This window comes from Diceros bicornis, chromosome 20 (genome assembly GCF_020826845.1).
Source record: "Diceros bicornis minor isolate mBicDic1 chromosome 20, mDicBic1.mat.cur, whole genome shotgun sequence".
NCBI lineage: Eukaryota > Metazoa > Chordata > Mammalia > Perissodactyla > Rhinocerotidae > Diceros > Diceros bicornis.
This window is the reverse complement of record NC_080759.1, coordinates 48,747,376-48,769,195: the sequence shown is the minus strand read 5'-3', so window position 1 is coordinate 48,769,195 and position 21,820 is coordinate 48,747,376. Positions and strand designations below refer to the sequence as shown.

The 21,820-nt window shown below is 39.7% G+C and overlaps 1 protein-coding gene across 1 annotated transcript in view; it reads right to left on the bottom strand.

Annotated features, from left to right (window-relative positions):
- Positions 1-2,158: 2,158 nt before the first annotated feature.
- The window catches only part of MARCHF11 (membrane associated ring-CH-type finger 11), a 101,484-nt gene continuing 81,822 nt past the window's right edge, over positions 2,159-21,820 (bottom strand). The window contains exon 4 of the mRNA XM_058563497.1: positions 2,159-2,581. Within this exon, the coding sequence (XP_058419480.1) occupies positions 2,259-2,581 (323 nt within the window). The 3' untranslated portion in view covers positions 2,159-2,258. The remainder of the gene's footprint in view (positions 2,582-21,820) is intronic.

The following is a 21,820-nucleotide window of genomic DNA, read 5'->3' as shown; positions in this document are numbered from 1 at the left end:
AGACAAGAGGTACACCCAGAGGGTAAGGTGCTGGGAGGGGAGGCTAGGGTGCATATTCCTTTCAGGTTGACCAATGCACTCTGCACTGTCATCTCCAGACATCTCCACCTCGTGTACCTCACACAGAAGTTACAGAGAGAGGGTTTCTCTCTCATCCTCTGTTCCCCTTTGTTTTCTAGTAAGGTGATATGACTACAAAGATATACACTAATTAGAAGGGTGGGCTTGCTAAATACTGGAGCAGTAATAGTTTAATCTGTGTCTACAGTCTCTTAATCCAGTATTTTTTGTGTGTGTGTGTGAGGAGGAGCAGCCCTGAGCTAACATCCAATGCCAATCCTCCTCTTTTTTTTTCTTTTTTTGTTGAGGAAGACTGGCCCTGGGCTAACATCCATGCCTGTCTTCCTCTACTTTATATGGGACGTTGCCACAGCATGGCTTAACAAGCGGTGCGTCGGTGCGCGCCCGGGATCCGAACTGGCGAACCCCGGGCCGCTGCAGTGGAGTGCGCGCACTTAACTGCTTGCACCACCGGGCCAGCCCCAGTCCAGTATTTTTTAACACAGTGCTCTAAACAACAGTACCACAATTATTCTCTATTAAATGTGGTGCTGTTGATGACTCCTCTTAGTGACTACACTGTAGACTGTTGCTCTGACAGCAGATTTGCATCCCTGGTGTCTCTGTCTATGAAATAATCTGCCTTCCTATCCCAGGCAGCAGGATTCTGAGACAGAGACCAGGTTTATAGGCCTGACCTCCACCCCTCAGTGCCTGACCGAGGATTGTGCTCATGTGACGTTAGATTAAAACAAACAACATTTGGAATAAATGTGTAATACTCTCACTTCCTAGATCTGCCCCTAGTGGTTGAATTTTCCTTCTTTGATGACTTCCTGATTCATTCTTCACATTTCTGCAGACTGCCACAACCTTAACTCACTTGTGACAGTTTTTTAACTGGGAAATATTATTTCAAGTATTGGTAGAATTTGCTATGTAGGAATCACAATGCTACCTGTACACATTAACGATTCTATTATTAATCTAAGTTCATTTTTAGAAAAGAGAATGTAAAGCATTTTATTTCATATGCTTTTAAGTCTAATCATCAAACACTTCAAATGACCTACATGTTCGACTCATGTTTCTAAGGAAAGCATGACCACCTGCCTCCTCAGCTATTCTGTCATTGCCCATTAAAATGTGCCATTTACCTCCATTAGGAGGATTAAAAAGGTGGAAAATCCCCAGGTACCACTAGTTAGCAACCTGTTCCCGGGGAGTCAATAGCCTCATTTTTCTTCTCCTCTTTTCATTTAAAAAACACTTATCTAGTGAAAGAGAAACACTTCTTGCTGCTGGTGAATACATTTCCCAGGACTTCATTAAATCAAGTAACAGGATCAGTGTTTAAATGATCAAGTAGGTATATAAGCTTTTACAAAAAGAAAATCTGATTAAGATAGTGCTTATAGAAATCAAGATACTAAAAATTAACCAAAATAACTGTGATACGTCTATGAGAGGGCTATGCAAATGTGAGGCAGCTTTATTATTACACATGCAATGATGCCACGTTTTGGTGAGCTTTTAGGGTTATAAGTATGCAGAATGCCCTGCCTATGTAATATGTTCTAGAGTAACACTATTTTATTCCACTCATCATTATCTTTTTATAAGCTCTCTATACTGTTTCGGAAATAAGAAAACAAGCCATAATTCCTAGAGCTTGCATTCCTGGTGACAAGTTATTTCATCCCAGCAAAAAGTCATGCTCAAGTTTGCCAACCAGCAGGAGGCACGAGGAGGACCAGTGCAGAACAGCACGGAAGCACGTCTATGCTGCGTAACATGAGCAGCACTTTGGAATGGCCCACAGCATTCTAAACTCTTCCCCATTGATAGCATGTCTCAAAAATTACACATGGAGCAAAAAGTTTGATAAAAATATATTTAAAACAAGCAAGAAAAAATAGTTTTGGCCTTAAGGATAACTTTCATCATTCTTTTAACCAAGTAGAGTTAAATTATATGTATAATGATTTCAAGTACCAACTTATAAAAGATGTGATAAATCAGAAAGCAAAGAACAAGAAGAGTCTTTTTTTCAGAAAAATGTATTTGCAATTCAAATGTTCATATAAAAAGCATAAATTTTAAAAAGTTCATAGATGTGTGTTTTTAGAAGTGCTATGGTTTTGCAATTACATTCCAACTGTGCAGGGTGGTCCACGCTGTGCCATCACAGACTTTTGTCACACTGAGGTCACCCTCATCACAACCTCCCCCGAGCTGTTATCTTCTGACAAATCTTCATGGGGCCTCATCCGATTGAACAGATGTAATAACACGTAGCCACACTGAAACCTTGGGGAGGTTAACTGCGTTGGGTGGACCAAGTTCCTATTCCGCAGAGCTGTCAATGGCAACCATAAAGTCCTACTTGTGGAAGATTCTCCCCGGCTACTTTCCTCAATGTCTGTGGCTTTGTCATAATTTAATACATCCCAGTGTAAGTTAACAGCTCGCCAGCGCTTAAACACTCTATAAACTGCAGCTCCTTCATGGACGATGAGACCTAAAATTTGAGAAAGAAAGGACTCTTTAGAATCAAAAGTTAAGAATATTATTTTGTATACAAATGAGGGATTAAAGAAATAGTCAATTCTCTGTACATCATTATTAAAATATATGATATTCTGACTACTCAAATATTATGGCTAATGGCAAGCTCCTACCCATATTACACAGGAATAATCAATATTCAAAGAATAAGAATACACTAACATGCAGAAAATAATCGTGGACGTAATTTACTTGTTTCATAATGGCTCAGAACATACATTGGGCATTTACATTGCCTGAGGAGAATCATTAGGTTCATTTATTCAATTCAATGTATATTTCGAGTGCCTGCTGTGAGCCAAGCAATGTGTTAGGGGCTTGGTCCCAGCAGGCCACTTAATTTGGGAAAGAGACAGATATTAAAGTCATGGCCATCTCCCCAGTTCCTAAAACAATGCCTGACACACAGGAGGTATGATGTAACTTTTTGTTATTTTTACTCTCCTCCACAGTTCAACAAAAATTTAATAAGCACCTACTTGAGAGCTTTATGTATATAATCTCTTCTAGTTCCCACCACAGCCTCGTGAAATAAGTACGAGCATGACCCCCATTTTACAAACAAGGAACTTGCTCAAGAGCAGACAACCAGTGGTGGTGAAGCATGGATTCAGGAGCCAGGCAGGCTGGCTCCAGAGGCCTTGCTCTTCGCTGCCATACAATGAATTTGACGACTGCACATTTCTGAGACAGACTCTCAGGAAAATAAACAAGGTAATACAAGGACCTCAGGGACCATAAACTGACTGTCCATAAGTCAGATATGGCGCCCTGATACATGGCTCCATCTCCACCATCCACCCCAGATCCCACTACAGGCTGCATTTTTCACCCATTTACATCTCAATATGTAGTCCACAAGCTTCTGAATTTGTGACCACTCACAGATGGAGTCTCTGGGGAGAGGTCCCTTCAGACCAAGAAGTGAGGAGGAGCTCTTCTCCTTCAGGAGGTTGAAATTCTATTGAAAGGCAGTGGAGAGGCCAATGAAGAGTCTTTTTTAGATGGAATACGGCACGTAAGTAGAGTGTGTCAATCGGCCACAACCACTTTTTAATGATAAATCTGAAAATGAGCAGATCCTACCTCCCAGCATCTAGACCTTGGGACATAGAGAAATTCTCACAAATGTGAATAAGACATCGTGTTCAAAAGTGTTTATTGCTTGGGGCCGGCCCTGTGGCCTAGTGGTTAAGTTTGGTGAGCTCCACTTCGGTGGCCTGGGTTTGGTTCCCAGGTGTGGACCTACACCACTCATCGGTGGCCATGCTGTGGTGGTGACCCACATACAAAATAGAGGAAGACTGGCACAGATGTGAGCTCAGGGTGAATCTTCCTCAAGCAAAAGAGAAAAAAAGCAGAAGATTGGCAACAGATGTTAGCTCAGGGAGAATCTTCCTCAACAACAACAACAAAAAAATGTTTATTACATAATTGTTTGTATTTGAGAAAGAAATCACAAACAATCTCAATGTCCATCCTGAAAAGAATGGGTAAATTGTAGTGTGTGGATCCACTACATTCAGCAGTGAAACAGAAGGGAAAAAAGTCACATGTGCTAACATGGATAAATGTTAAAACAATAGTGGAAATCTCAAAGCCACGTGAAAAAAAAATGAAAGTTTCAGAAAGAAATGATTAGGGTGAAGAAATATTACACATTTTTATGGATTCAGGTATATAAGGTAAAAGTACAAAAACATGCACAAAAATAATAACCTTTACATTCACGATAGTGGGGAGGGAAGGAAAGAAATGAGATTGGGGAGGGGCTTCAAAGAGGGCTTTCAACTGTATCTCTAATGTCACTTTTTTAAAGCTGGGTGGTGGAGATATGGATGTTCAACATATTCTGTATACTTTTGGTGTACCTGAATAATTTATAATTTCAAAAATCACAGATAATTTATTAGGAAAATTGATCTAAGATGGACTGAAGAATCGACAACCAAAGTAGGGGAGACAAATAAGGAGGTTACCACACTATATGTGAGAAGTAGAGCAATGGCAGTGAGGGGAAGATGGAGGGACAAAGTAATAAACTTGTCAGAGGAAAAGGTGACAGCAATTGGAATGCAAGAAAGGGAAAAAATCAGTATCCCACGTTTTTAAGGTTAGAGGAATGGGATTGAAAGGACGGCAATAACCTTCTCACAGGTACAATGAGTAAGGGTTTTGAACATGTTTTTGTTGAGGACATTATTTCATTTTTATTTCATTTTTTTTGTCAGCTAAAACAATGCCAGATAGGTGATGGAGATATCCAGTTCTTGAAAATCACACCTACCTAATATGAGACTTTAAGTTTTATATCACTCCCTTACCAGGCGATAAACTTCTGACACATGTGACTTAAGAGCATTCCAAAGATATTAACACAAGCCGTTAAAAAAAATGCATGTGGTCTAAAATAAAAGTTTTAAGCCTAATTCTTCTAAAAATAATGAGGAAAAATGTAAAATTCTGTTAATCATAGCAATGTCAAATAATTGTTTTGATCAACTTCTTTTTCATAAGCAATAATTAGAGTTGACTCAACTGAGCAGATGTTTTTGGAAAACAGCCAGAATTAGAAATCAAGACTACCAGATTTTACTTGATGATTCTATTATTAGCTTCCTGAAATTTCCATGGCCAATGATTTAACTTTTCTGGTTCTATTTCTCCTCCCTAAAGTGCAACTGGAACACCTAATCTATACATTCAGCAGGATAGCAAGAAGATAAACTGGAATTCAACAACTATAAAGCACTCAGATTTCCTCAGAGATGGTAACTATATAAACAGGAGACATTATTATTAATTAAAAAATCAATAGTGAATCTATGTGGTGAGGACCATTCATTCGCACTAATCACAAAACCATTACAGCCTGCGACAGGTCATTCTGGATAAGCACAGCAATGAGGGGACAGCTTCACCATGGGAAACCACGCATTTCAGAGGATCTTATTCTTTTTTTATTGATTTCCTTTGAAAGGCCAGAAATCAGATCAGTTACTAGAGCTTAAAGTCATTTTCTAGGAATAAATTCCTGGTAGCCCTTTTCTAAATACATAAATCTACCCAATGTGCAGAAATAAATCCCACAGGTATTTATAGTACATTTTGAACTCAATTTAAAGAGAGAGAATTACTTGAAGTTTTCATGGAGACACAGTTCTCTCAAATTTCCAGCTCCATGCGCTGCTTCTTAACTGCATTTCAAGTTATGCATGATGTTTAGATTTTGTTTTATTCCCCATGAGCAATCAGAATTACTCCTCGCCCTCTAGAAGCTTCAACTTTACTGAAACATGAGGAACTCCATCTCACCCCCAAGGTTGTCCTCTGTAACGTGCATTTCCCCCCTTTTTTCCTTAAGTCTTCTGGTGTTATGGCAAATGCCTTTTGTACTAGTGGTTATGAGAGGACATTACTACTATGATTGTTGAAATCCAGGGGTAAGGATTCATTCCACTGTATTTCATGTGTTGAAAATCCAGCCATTGAAAATCGTACTGCCATCTTTTCTTACTAATGATCAGCTCCCGCTTGTTTCATAACTCACTTCCTCCAGTAGCCTTCACTCTCTGAGTGATACCTCAAGTTAAGCCTTAAAATGAATTTGTCACCTGGACATTTCAGGTCATATGAGAACAGACTTAGATTTACTTCTTCATCTAAGTCATTAAACCTGAAGGGAAAAGCAATGATACTTTCCAAAAGATGTCAATATTAAATATTTTAAGATGCTTGCTACATTATTAATGACAAAGATACTTGCTACATTATTAATGACATAGATGTCAACAAGGTATGATTCATGGAAATTTAGGTTTCGAGAGTTGAGGAGAGTGTGGTGTGTGTGTGTGTGTGTATGTGTTGTTGGCTGGTTTTTATCATTTTCTTGTCAGTGAATTTAATTGGAACATTCCCTTACAGGTGTGTACAGGAACATTTTTGCTAGGGAATAATTTTAAAAAACAAAGCAGTTTTAAATAGTTACTAGTATCAATGAAATAAAAACACAGTGTTTATGTAAGTAAAATATATCTCAAATTTTGAAGTGGTATGCAAGTTGAAACTCTTATATGGTAGGACAAGATAAACAAATTATCCAAAGAAATGATGGGGAAGACTATCAAGGTACATATGTTCACATGCTTACACATGCGTGTGCACACACACAATTTGTCTATGTTAAAATAAACATAGACAAATGGTGTGTTATAATTAACAGCGACTTGTAAAAATTTACTGTCAAATCCAAACAAATTTTGATATTACTACCAATCCTCTGGTCAAACCATTTCATTTCTTGTGTTACCAGTCTCAGCTTTTGTTCAAATAGGTTTGGCCGTTTTTCATAATTTAAAAGCTAAATTTTTATCAAGCATCTATTTTGTACCAAGCACTGTGCTAAGTGCTTTACATGCTTAATTTTCACTTAATATTAATCACTTAATCACAGCAACTCTACAAATAGAGAGTATTATTGAACAATTTCATGGTTGAGGAAATTAAGCCCTAGAGATTTAACAACTTGTCCAACATTATGAAGATATGAGAATCAGAGCTGAGTCTGGAGCCCAAAAACTTGTCTGTATGCAAACCTTGAGTACTACAGTCCTACCCATGCTAAATGTCCAATGTATGGCAGTCTCTGCTAATCATAGAATGACCAACTAAAAGAGACCTTGCTATGAACCGTGGGTTTGTATCACCCCAAAATTCATATGTTGAAGCCCCAATCCCCAATGTAATGGTATTTGGAGGTGGGGCCTCTGGGAGGAAATTAGGGTTAGATTAAGTCATGAGGGTGGGGCCCTGGTGATAGGATTAATGCACTTATAAAGAGAGAAAGATACTCGAGATTTCTCTCTCCCAACCCCTGTGCACACGCTAAGGAAAGGCCATGTGAGGACATAATGAGAAGACAGCCATCTGCAAACCAAGAAGAGAGCTCTCACCAGACACTGAATATGCCAGCACCTTCACCTTGGACTTCCCAGCCTCCAGAACTGTAAGAAATAAATGTTCTTCATTTAAGCCACCCAGTCTGTGGTATTTTGTTACAGCAGTTCAAACAGACTAAGACAAACCTTGTAGACCTACATCACCTTCATTTTAAAATATGAGTAAAAAGTCCTGGAGACTGTGATTTGGGCAAAGTTACACAATTAGTGGCCATTTTTAATATCCTTGTGTGTCACCAACACTGTTATATCTGTAGGAGTGCCAATGAAACAGCCCCTTCCTCCCCTCTCGCCCACAGGAGAGAAAAGGGTTGGGGAGGCTTGTTGGAGGCAAGACTCTAAGTGGTGAGAGCTTCATCTGGTAAGCTGCACTCAGCCTGAGCCTTCCCAAGAAAGGCAAGGCCCTCATGAAACCACAAAGGAACACAGGGTAAAGCCTTGTTGGCTGTTCAGTCAAAATGACCCTTGGGAAAGCTCAAGAACTCGCAATTCACAGCAGATATTTCACCAGAAAAAGCTCTTGATTGTGAAAATGTCGAAGATTTCTAGGTTAAATTTCACTGTTTTCCATTATCAAGATTCTTCTCTCCCTCTCTCCATCTCTCTCAGTGAAATTTGCACATAACCAAACTCTATAAATATACTTCATGTCATACTGAGAAGTCAGTGTTACCAGAAGCAGAATGGTAGCTTTAGGTCCCATTCAATTCCATTTAAGAAGAACAGTTTAGAGTCTATCTCATCAAGTGGTCCCATTTTTGACTCCTTAATTTCCACTACTACTTGGTGAAGACCAGAGCATGGTTGCACCAAAGAGGGTTAACTAAATGAGACTGTGGTCCAAGATACCCTTTGTTATAATAATCTTTGCTAGAACGTAATAAAATGCCATTAATCCTCCTGGCACGTTTTTGCAACACACCCCAAATTTAAATACCCAACAGTTATGGAAATTTAGATGTGAGTATAGAGGTAATCACTTTAAAAGTCACTCCCCTATTGTTGAATTTTGTTAACATGAATCTTGAAGAAATAACCATAAGTCATTTTTATGTATACTGAAATTTTTTTGTTGGACTGAACTATATATGAAGCTTAAGGCAGAAATATAAAACTTAAATAGAGAGATGAAGATTGAAAGACAAAAATTATGTCATCACAGAAGTCACTAAGCTCACAAAACAAAGCTATCATAAATTGGAATTCTGAAATCCAGGCCACTGAGAACTACAATGTCCTGATTATATATGGGGATTTTTGTGGATACGTATTTCCAATGTTGCCCATAGCAGAACAAATAATGAAAAGAAATATCCCACATAAAATGCACTTATATCTATAAAAGATGAGTTGCTCTTTCTATTGTTGAATATACATTATACATATATTATATACATTATATAAATATATATATATATTCCTACACACACACACACACACAGAACCAAGTTGAGAATGGCAGGCTGGTCATGAGAGCTTAAAGCTCAGGGCCTCAAATACAGATTCATCATTAGCATTGATAATAAAATCTTCTGTGCAAGAAACCTACTAAGGACAACAAATTATTCAGAAACTTCCCACAACATGAAAACTTTTGACACTAAAGGCTGGCTAAATTCCAAATATCAATGATCTAATCCACCCCCCACCCCCAAAGTAGAAAACAGCGCACACGAAGAAACAACTATTATAGTAGTGAAGACTCTAAACGACTGTTTCTCTGAGACCCCAGAAAAGGGAATTCATGGTGTTTGTTTTATGACACCACCACTCTCTGCCTTCCTGTCCACTCAATGAAACCTGTAGTCATCAGCCTGGATGCAAAGAGCACATTTGCGCTGGATCTTCAATGCTGACAACAATAGAACAAGATGGCGATGGCAAATTTTAACATGGAGTATTATCTTTTACTAAGTGGCAGTGAGTGGAGCTCACCCTTTTCTGAAAGGTCCTGATATGGGTTGAATTTACTTCTTGACCTGCCATCCCTATTTCAGTTAATGACAACTGCCCAAGTCAATTAAGCTGAAACCTGGGAATCTCCTAGACTCCTCCTCTATCCTCTTGCACTAAATTCTGCTAATTCTGTCTTCTTGGCGAGTCTGAGATAAAACCATACAACCAGAGAATTCCCTGGAATGGTCAGTCTCCTGCATTTGCATGATTTGCATGTATCAAACATGCTTCAAGATCCAGATTCTCTCAATTTCTTCTCTGACTCATTCAAACAAAGTTAATCACTCCTTCCTTCTACCTTTTGCCACTCTACACAGGAAATACCTGCACTGTTTTATTTATTACCTGTATTGTAACAATTTGTTTATATGCCTGTGACCCCAATCAGCTATGTGCTCCCTGAGGACAGGAATCTTACTCCTACTTCAATGCCAGATACATAGTAGGAACTCAATAAATCTTTGCTAAACGAGAGGGACTGAGAAGAGAAGAAGAACCATCACTGGAATCTAAAAGATGACAAGGAGTGATTTAATTTGATTGTGACAGTGCTAGTAAAACAGAAAAAGATCTCAAGCATTGTTCTTTGAAATGTTAGAGTAATATCTTAAGATACCAAAGACAACCAAGACATACACTCCAAGACTAGAGATGACAAGGGTTTAGGGATCGGGCTCATGGTTTGTGACAGTGGCTTATACACAGAGGGTCCGGCAGGAGTAGAGGAGCTAACATTGTGTTCAAGGATTTGTTTTCCGCTCTAGTAAACTATAGCAGCCTCCCCCGCTGTCGTGTTGGCAGGGCCATCACATGTTTGCTGCACCAATCGTGAACCCAGACAGTTACCAAAATGAGAGTGCCCAGACCTAAAGCCTAGGAGGCACACATGGATTCCTTGCTGCTATTTCCAGGCAAGAAAGGAAGAATAAAAAGATGCTGTCCATTCATCTGACCACTCGGTTTCCTAAGAAGCCAATCCTTCAATCAATTATTTTAATGATTTCTTTATTCTTCAGTAGATAGAAGAATGCCCTGATCTTTCTAGTGCTAGCCCTGGAGCACAAATCTACTGTTGGCATATTCACAGAATATTCCTCAAAAGCTGCCAACTTTGTTACACATTGTAAAATACATGATATTTTGGATTAAAAAAAAAAAACTCAGTGGAGAGAAGAATTGTTATATCATCTAAGTTTCTACCCAAAAGTGCTTGAGAAAAAAAAAAAAAAACTATGGATATGACTATTTCAATATAAGAAATAAGGGAATGAGCCCAATACTTTTATAGATAATAAAGATAGGCTAGGGTTCTCCAATGACTGGGAGCATGGAATATAATCAGTTTAATTTCAGTTGAATGTAACTTCAATTCTGTCCCACAATTCATGGACAGATAGAACAACTTGGGGCACTGGGGTAACATCGCGTATCACAGGGATCAGAAGTGGACAAACAGTCACTGAATTTCAAAATTAGAAAATATTAGGTATGATTTAATGCAACCCCTTCGTTTTGGGGGATGAGGACTCTGAAGCACAGAGAAGTGACATGGCTAGACCAAGGGTCCACGGTTAGTTAGTGGCCAAGCCCAGAATCAGAGCCAGACCCTGGATGCCTGGTCCAGGGCGCTTGCTCTGCAAGAACTCAGCCCTCAGGGGCCATCCTTGGCCAAAGCTGGTCCTCACTAGTGTCTCTTTGACCCAAGTGATATTATACCGACTATGAAGTAAACAGAATCAAAATCTCTTTTCAGTAATATCAGAAGCTGGGATGGTAAGTTCTTCTCTGGTCTTTATACTAAAGGGTACATTGCAGCATATGGATAGGAGATAGAAGGATTACAGTGACCCTCACCATTTATGAAATTAAGTAACTCTGCAACACCTGATGTAACAGTATTCGGTCAAAAAAGCCTATCAAATTCTATCTTCTGTGTTAATTAAAGCCTTTAGGATTGGAAAGTTACTTGGTATATTTCCATTGGTTTCCCACACTCTGGTATATGGATTAAAGCCAGTTCTTAGAGGCAGACTATTAGTGGACTTTTCCTAGAGGCAAGTAGAAAAAATTACAGCTAATTGTCCCTTTCTTCTCCGATGGATAAATTATCGGCTGCAAACTTACAGAACATGATTTTATTACTCTTCAGGGTGAAGCATACATGTATTGGTAGTTCTACTTTGGAGGCTGAGAACAACATTTTAAAAGATCTAAATTGAAATATCTAATTAAAACCTGTTTACCTTTGCGACCTGTAATAGGCTATTTCAATTTTGTTGGCTTTGTTTTTCATTTCTCTTAAATCATACAGGCAGTGGGTAAACGTTCCAAACAGAAGCTACCACCTAAGCATAAATAAAAATTCTAACTTTTCAATTTCATTCATAGCATCAGTAAGATATTTTTAATTGAAAATATTAATTAAATTTTTAACCTGAATATAAAAATGCTCAGATCTTAGGTTTCCTTAATATTCTATTCTGTGATCTAGCAAGAAAATTCGAGGTTAAGATATGAGTCTTGACATAAATAATTCTGATCAAGAAATTGTTTTACTCAGATCAATGGAAAGAGAGAGATGGCTTTCGGTATGGTGTATTAAATATTTTCCATTCTCTCTATTAATGTTTCTGTATGTTTTTGGCTCTATTGATTTAGAATAAGTGAATAAAGATTTTACAAAATTACCACATTACTTTGGACTTTTAGGGAAAATTTTCCCTCTAGTTTTGATCTAAAATCAGTTCCCCTGTAGTTAAAAAAACTATTTATTCCTGATGTCATGCCTTAGGTTTGAGACAACAACTAAACACGTAGTTTCACTCTGTTGACTACACAACATTTTGTAAATTAGCCATTCAAGCTCAGCATATAAGGAGGAGTTTTTAACCACATAATAAATAGAATTAACTGAATCACACAAATATCTTACACAGGCTCTAGAGAGACTGGGTCTGGATTCCAGTCTTGGATTTCTCCTTCCAATCTGTGTGACCTCAGGGAAACTACTGAAGGGGGCCTTAGTTTTCTCATCTCTGAGAGGAGAATGGTAACAGCACCTACACTTCATAGGGCTGTTGTGAGGATTAAGTGTGAAAATTGAGGTGAAGCACTCAGACTGTTGCTTGGATCATAGAAAAGACGATCTTAGATAACATTGGAGATAAAGTTTTTTAAAACCTTACTTCTACGTATTTGGAAGCAGTTGAAAACATATTTGAGCTTCACTTCTGTACTCATCTCTGTGGTTCCTTATGGCCCACAAGTTTGTCTCTCGCTCTTTGTCAGCACACCCCCAGTCCTGCATTCTCTGTGTTCTCCACAGAAGCATCATTTACAAGAATGATCATGTTCACATTTTCTTCAGTGAGAAAGGTCACTGCAAAACAGTATGGACCCAGGAGATCCCCAAGAGGTGGGTGCTAGTTCTGAACCACAATCTCCAGGTTGTTAGTTGAGGGAGCTGCCTCTTCTTATCATGGTTCCCATTACCACACACTCTACTTAGCTCTCTCTTCCAAGGAAACTTCCCATTCCCGAGTTGAGTTGGCCTCAGTAATAACCTCATTTCAGAGTGGCCTAGAGATATACTCAGATCTCTCTCAAGTTGTTACAGTTGTTCCAGAGCCTCATGTGTTTAGAATTCCCGCCACCACTCTTCTGGAAAACAGTCAACTCACAGAGAGTAAAGTCACACAAAACACGTGCACACGCGCTCACATATAGAGTGAACCACAGATGTCCCCTCCTGATCTCTCAGCTGCTCTCCACAATCATGGATGATTGGCCCCTCAGCTTCTGGATCTCCTCAGCCCCCTAGATCCACACACTTCAGGTCCATGCGGGTGACTTGGCCACGACCTGACATGCATCACCCTTGCCCTCCACTGTCCCTCCTTCACTCCAGCCTGGGCCTTTCCCTTCCAGAAACCGCTCCAATTGCAAGCTCTGAAACTCTACCACCCATTGCTGACGACAATCACTCACCCACTTTCTTAATCTCAATCCCTGCTCCATCTCCTGAAGACTCTGGGCCCCCGGAGTGGTAATCTTTCCCCAATCTGCCAGCTTCTTTCTGGCTTTGGTTTCTTCTCTGGTAGCTGCGAAAGCACACCCCATCCTGTAATCACTCTGCCACCACTTGAGGTGAAAGGCAAGGTTGATCTTGCTGCTGTCTTCCAGCAACTCAGCATAGCGTCTTAGCACAGTCTCACCATTTCTCCGCTCTGCACTTACTCGTAGTAATAGCCACACAGCCACGTAGATTGGGTCCACTCCTGCTCCAGCCTCAGGAGGGCACTCAATCATGCCCAGTGATTCTTAATGTCTCTTGGCTCAGCTTCTCTCCCCAAAGCCCTCTGCAGCTGATCATCATTTTTAATGCTCTCCTCAGACTCTTTTCTCAACATTGTGCCTTCTCCGTCTCAGCAGATGACCATACTGCCTACTTGACTGAAAAACGAGAGGTCATTTGCAAGGAGGCCCTTCAGTTTATTCTCCCAGAGCAGCATATACAGCCATCTCCAGCTGTGCCCACCCTCTTCTCATGCCTGCCCTTTTCAGGGGAATGGTGTCCCTCCTATGCAAGACAAGCCCCTCTGCTGTGTGCTGGGTTATCTCTGCATTCTCAGGGGCACCAAGCTGTCCCTTCCCAGCTGGATCTTTGATCTTTCTTCTGATTTCTTCTGGGTCTTTCCTCTCAGCATTTGCCCATGCCTAACTCGGCCATTAAAACAAATAAACAGGAACCTTCCTAAATTTCACAGCTCCCTCTAGATTCTGCCCTCATTTAACTGTGTCATTTGTCAGCCAAGATTTGTGAACTTATATTCTGAGCCCCCTTCTGCCTATCCCAGCCATTCTCAACCTACTGCAGTCTTGTGCGTATCCATCCAACCACCACATTGCCACAGCCAGTGAGTACACTTCGGTTTTATTTCACCTACTCTTGACATGGCATCTGGCTGTTGGCCACTTGCTCCCCCTCCCTGGAGTATCTTCTCCCTCACCTTGCCCGACCCCACTCTTTTCTTCACTAGTCATGCTCCTCTCTCTGCCTGCTCTTTGTGTCTCACTGTGTTCCTCAAACTGCTGCTCATCTTGCCTGAATCACTTTCCCTTGCAGACACTGGTTTTAACTACCAGATATAAATCTCCAGCTCAAATTTCCATCCTGAGCTCCAGACTCCTAATCCAGCTGCTTATGAGCCATCTCTGCTTAGATTCCCCAGAAATTCTGCAAAAAGAAAATGTTCAAAAGGAACCAACTGTCTTTCTCTCCCATCTACCAATCAGTCTCTGTGAATCACACCTGATGGCCCCTCTCCCTTACCCTCCCACCTCCACCCTACCTCCAGAGAACTGATTGCCATATCTTGTGATTAACCTCTTTTAATTCTAGCAGCTGCCCATCAGTCTTAATGCAGGCCTACTCACCTTCCTGGATTATTATAATATCTTTCTCACCTTCTCCAGCATAGTCTTCCCCCCACCTCCCCTTCAACCTCCCTGGCTATCAAGGCCCTTTCTTCCATATCAAGTTGAGCAATCACGCACAGCAGACTACTCTTCAGGGACTCCTTGAACTTTCCCAATTTGGTCCCATTCCCAAGCTCCCCCCACAGCACCCCTCTAGATGATCAGGCCTTATTTCTTCACTGCTACTCTCCAACAAGCATCTTTTTCTCTTGCCACACCAAATCACATATCATTCCTCACAAATATTACATGTTTTCATAAGATGACAAGTCCAGGCAGTTGCCTCTCTCTGGCCCCCCTCCCACTCTTCTTTTTTAGCTCAAGATTTCCTCCTTCCCATAGACTTTGCTGACCCTAAGTATAATTAACCTTGCTCCTTCTGCTCTCACATATATTTCTCTCCTGGCACTTTCCATGTTGTATTTTAATTGCTTATTTTCCTGACTGTCTCTCTCCAGCAGCTGGAGAGCAGGGAGCATCTTATATTCCAGGGCTCAACAAACCTTTTCTGTAAAGGGCCAGATAGTAAATATTTTAGACTAGGAGAACCTTATGGTCTCTCATGGTGAGGTTGCAACTATGCATTGACAACACATAAATGAATGGATATGGCTGTGTTCCAACAAAACTTTATTTATGGGTACTGAAATTTATATTTAATATAATTTTCATATGTCGCAAAATAATATTCTTCTTTTGATGTTTCTTCAACCACTTCAAAATGTAAAAACCGGGGCCGGCCCCGTGGCTTAGCGGTTAAGTGCGCATGCTCCGCTGCTGGTGGCCCGGGTTCGGATCCCGGGCGCGCACCGATGCACCACTTCTCGGGCCATGCTGAGGCCGCGTCCCACATACAGCAACTAGAAGGCTGTGCAACTATGACATACAACTATCTACTGGGGCTTTGGGGGAAAAAAATAAATAAATAAAAAATGTAAAAACTATTCTTAAATCATAAGGTTATAAAAATAGGTGGACCCTGGTACTACTTATATCTCTATCTTGCACTCCAGGCTTAGGACACAGTAAAGACTCAGCAAATGTTGGCTCAATAGATGACTAACACTTCTTTGGCTAAACTGCCCCCAAATGAGAGAGATAGCTAAGGAGTCATACTGTTTCCTATGGAGGAAACGGAAGTCAATAATAACAATATATTTGGTCTGCTGCTCTGCTAATTATGTTAATGTTTCTCTGAAACAACTTAAACTTTACAAGGTCAAATAAGAGGAAGGTGGTGGGTTGGGTTTGCTCCCCCCTTAGGAGGCCTAAAGAGTTAATTAGCTTTGAGAGACCATTTCAGGCACAGCACTGAAGGGCAAGTAGCAAAAACAAGTTCCTTTCTATTTTATTTCCTGGGGTTTTCAAGGCAGCAATATCACTGATAACCAACTATGATAATATCTTTAGAAAAATTGGTAAACATCACTATGATTAAGGCATAGAAAAGCCTATAATTTGTACCTCCAGAGTAAAGAGATAATAATGGTCTACTTCTCAAAGCATATAAAGGATAAAGATTGGTTTTTCCTCTAACAATTTTGAACTACAAAGGGCCACTCTACCTCTCCCTCCAAGAGGCCTGACCAGCATGTGCTCAGAAATCAGAAATGCGAAGGACCCAAGGCTGGGACTGGTGTTGGAGGAGAGGCTCCTGCTTGGGTTTCAGGCTGACTGCGTTGACTCTTTCTAAATGAAGTTGTGGCATTTCCTGAGGCATGAAGCAAGCTAAGATATCCTGAATTCAGGAAATAATAATCTGTGCTTGTAAAGGAATTCTACTCTATTTAAGAAATGATTCCAAACTAGGTAGCAGAGCGTGCAAATCTGGTAACAGTCATGGCTGCAGCGCTAACAGACCCCACCAGCGCGGCCAACCTCACAACCCAGTCCTCCACTTGGGAGGAAGTTGGAAGAGAAATCCACAGGGGCTCTGGGCGAGAGAAGAACGTTTCTGTCCTCCTTGCACTAGCGGCTGGGCGAAGGTCTCCTAAGTAGCTAAACTGTGATGCTGAAGGGATGCAGGTCCCCAAAAAATGAAGGGTCAGGAAATGAAAGCATTTCCTGGAGCAGAGGTGGCTGACAGTCTTATAGCAGAGAAAATTGTGATATGAAGATTCAAAACGGAAATACTGGGTGAATCAACATTCCCTTATTTTGCCAAACAGTGTTTAAGTTGAGCTTTTTTCACATGCCTATGATTCATGTAGGCTTATCCACATTAGCACTTCCTGTGAAACTCAGAATGAGACAAACAACAGCAACAACACCTCCTACAATCCGCCTTCCGCTGTAACCCAAAGCGCCAACCGCAGCACTCAAGTCAACTTCTGCATCCCTGCTCTGTGGCTGAATGCTGACCTATTGACGTTCACAGCACTGCCTCCTGAGTGATCCCAGTGGCTCAGATCCCAGACTTGGTGGCAGTGGTGGTGACTGGGGTGGGAGGGGATGGGTGTGAGGAAGGTTGGATGTGGGCTCCCAATGTTTTGTGATGAAAACAAATCTACTTTACATAGGTTTGAAGTCTTATGATCAAACTTGTTGACAATTTTGAATGCAGTGGGGCTGCTTGTGTGGCCCTAAGAAGAAGTACGTGGGGGGTGTTGGAGGGTGACAGCTATTGTCCCCACTTGCCATAGAGAAAGTATCTTCAATGTAGTGATGACCTATGATGGACCACACTGGATCCTGTCGTCCTGGCTCTCCTAGGGAGGGCTAGGAAGGAGCTTACTCTATCAGATCTCTGTAATTTCCTCTGTGCAGGACAGCGTCTACACAGGCCCTAAACAGTGTGGTGAACAGGACTGTTTTCTTGGTGATTTTACACTTTTTACTTGGAATTATTTGATAAATTCTATATTTATCGGTAAATATTTGGAGCCTAAAAAAAATGCTGCCTTTCTGCAATGACCCAAGGGCTGCACATTTCATAAATCTTGCCAAAGGTTGCTCTTCCAAGCACACTCACCTGTATGGTTGATGACCCTGTGTGGCAATGTAAGAACTGGAGGCTCTCCTGTGGGCTCCAGCAAACTCATTTTTTTTTCTGCTCTAAATGATGTCATGTTCCAACTTTCAATGCTAATTTCTTTCAAACTCTTTCAGTAAATATGTTTTTCACCTAAAATACTTTAAGAAATATTGTCAACTTCTGAATCATGCTGAGAAGTGCCAGAGAGCATGACAAATTTTAAACAGAAGATAGTCTAAAAGTCATTTATACTTTGCCTGGAATGCATTAAAAGTTTTTTTCCTTAATTGATTTACTTTCTTAATTATGCTTTGCTTATGCTAACTGGTTTATATTTGTTGAAAGCAAGCCACAGGAAGGAGGATGACCTAAAAGCACCATTTTAGGAGGCAACAAGCTTGCCATTAAACAGACGACTGGTCAACCTCAATGGAGAGAACTCTCATTCGTGGTAACCAAGAGTTTAATTATCATGAAATTCTTTGTCAAAATTCTTCACTTTTCCTCATATAATATCACAGAATTAGAAAATGTACGTTTTAAGTTTTGTGTCAATAACATGTTAAATCATGTGTTACTTTTAGCTGCTTTGCCTGGAAAAAAAACAACAAAGTGAAGCAATATCAAAAGCAGGAGAGGAATATTACTTTGGCTTTTAAAAATGTAAACATATGTCTAATATAATCAATCTTAGACCACAGGAATATGTTGTATTTCTTTATTGTTCTGAAGTTCTATAATGAAATGTGAATGTATTACCAACTGGTAACTCTACCTAGTTTTCTCGTGTATGCCCAAGAAGCTTTAGCTAGATATATTATCAACTATGAAAAACAGACTTTCCAAAGGGCTATAATAATAGCTATAAGAATTTACATGAGTTTTTAAAAAATTAATTATAAAAATATAGGAAAATAAAACTTTATGTTGGAGAGTATGAAATTTCCGCAGAAGGACATTTTTTCTGTATTGACTATAATTGGTACATTAAGGAGAAGATATTTTGATCTGATACTCATTCTAGTATATCTCAGGTTATTTCTTAAAATTCCCTAATCTGTGCAGCTTTCAAAAGCAAGACAGCATAAACAATCATATGATATTTTATTTCAATATTTCAAAAGAGCCCTGAGAGATTATCTTTGGTTCCTGGTGGGTACATCAGTGTGTGTGTGTGTGTGTGTGTGTGTGTGTGTGCATGTGAGTGTGTATCTCCTCCATTCTGCATGCCTGTGATTTAATTTGAGAAATAGAATAATACAAAGATCAAACAATAATAGAATCAGTACTTTAGCCATAGAGCCAAGTGACAGAGGGAGGTAATTTTTCTTACAGCAATTTCAGGGAGCACTTTCTACATGAAAAAAGAGACAGATTGAGAAGTGAAATCCCCTCAGGGTTAACAGTATAATAGATAGAAGAAACTGACTGTTTAAGAGATGAGCTCCCCAGCAACACGTGCTGGGGAATGCAGGGTTTTTGAGAGGCAGTGATCTCTGATCTCGATCACCCCTGCTGGATTTCATTTTCAGAAAGCATAAGTGGAGTGTCTGCAGCGCAGATCCAGTCTACGTCCCTGCACATCACATCCCCAGGATCCCCAAAGACGCAGGGAGGGACCAGCTGCACATTAGCATGGCCCTTATTGTCTTAGATAAAATTACCCCACAAACCTATACAGTTCTATAGAATGGATTTTAGGAAAAGCACTCTAATGGTATTAAATATAGTTCAAACTACCAATTACAATGTCAAAAAAGTGATACCCATGTTTGTCAAGGTGTGGAAAAACCAGAACTCCCGTATATTTGGGGGGAGTATAAAGTGGTAAAACCACTTTAGAGAGCAAAATGTAACATATGCTTATCACTTAACCCAGACTTCCACTTCTCAGAATCTTGCCTACAGAAATACTCACATAAGAGGACGTTCTTTGCAGCATTGTTGCCAAGGCAAAAATTGGTAACAACTTAAATATCCATCAGTAGAAGAAAGGTTAAGTAAATCATTGTCCGTCTGTTCTAATGGGAAAGATCTCTAGATCATACTGTTGAATGAAAAGACTATTTGTTCAACAACATGAAGAGTATGTTTCCGCTTATATGAAAAATAAAATACCTGAGTGTCTGTGTACCCATGTGAGTGTAAACCTAATGAAAAAGGCCTGGAGGATATACACCAAAATCTTGAGAGGGGACATTTCTGCAAATGGAGTGACATAACAGAAAGGACAGTGTGAGTGAAGTGGTCTTTTTTTTAACTTTATATATTCACAAAATGTGGATTATTTGAATATGTATATATTTATATTATGTGGACAATTAAGAAAATTTTTAAAAGAATAAAAGTAATCCAAGTTTTTAAATTTTGTAACAATAACCAGTTCCTTCCCTTATTATCTCAGGGAAGATCAAAACATTTTCCAGACATGGATGGCACTAATTGCCGGTGTTGATGAGATTAGGTATAAGCACTTCTCTCTATTTCAGTAATCCCACTAACATAATAGGGTTTTAGTTTTAGTCTATTGCTTCTACAAGAAACTGAACTCACTTCCTCAGGTTCAACTAGACACTAAAGTGCCTCAGTAACTGCCCTCACTTTTTAGATGCAAGTTAATCAAATGACTCCCTATCCTCACGGCCACCTATTAGTCCCTCAATCTTTTGGTCATTAATAAACGTATTCCTCTTGTGGCACAAGCTTCCTTTGAATCACATGACCAACAGAAGTGATAGTCTTCTATTTTTTCAGTGTGCAAAGTACGGAGTTAAAAACCAAATCCCGTGCCCAGGGCTTTCCGCCATGCATTTGAAAACTTCGATTTCAAGTTTGCTAACTTTCCTTTGTCCACTGTGCAACTCTTCTTAGAAGGAAGCCAACTCCAGCCTGCTTTGCTTATTACTTCTCCCTAAATTACTGCCCCTGGCCTATGCATCTCAGTGACTTAAATCTTTTATATTAGTTTTCCTGGTGCAAAATCATAGTCTGAATGCCATCTATTTAAATATTTACAAGAGCTCCCCAAATACAATGTAAAGTTATATCTCTTTGTACTTCCATGTCCCTAAGACATATCTCCCTTTTATGGCATTCTGTCTACCTCTTGACCACCACCCTTTCATCTTTAAGACACTTCCCTTAATCCTCTTGAACTCATTTTCACTTCATTCATCTCTCAAGGAACAGAGTTTCTTTATCATAGGAAATACAACCTGTTTATATAGAGGAGGTGAAACTTGTTAATCAAACCCTTACACATTTCATTCCAGCATCCAGAATCGGTGCTGTCCAATATGGTAGCCACTCGCCATAAGTAGCTATTTAAGTTAAATTTAAATTAAGTTAAATAAAATTAAATTTAAAATTCAGTTTCTCATTCTCACCAACCACATTTCAAGTGCTCCATAGTCAAATGTAGCTAATGTCTACGGTATTGGATAGCATAGCCATACAACATTTTCATCATTGCAGAAAGTTCTGTTAGACAGTGATGATCTAAGTATTTCAACTATAACAGTACCTCGACCCTGGGCAGAATTCAAAACTTTAATAGCAAGAAGAAATTGGATCTTGGAAAAGCAGAACATGTATTAATTAATAATGAATGAAAGCAACAAAGTCACTGTGTCTGGAAATAAGTAAACAAATTTCCAAAGAAAATAAATTTTCTGCAAATCTTTACATTTCTATTTAACAATCCAGTAGTAATCTCTTCCTAAGCGTTACATACACTGGCTGGATAACATTTTTTGATTCTGGAATAATTTTCTATGGATTTTCAGAATTTTTTTTTAAACAATATCTGTGAAGCTGCCAATCTGCT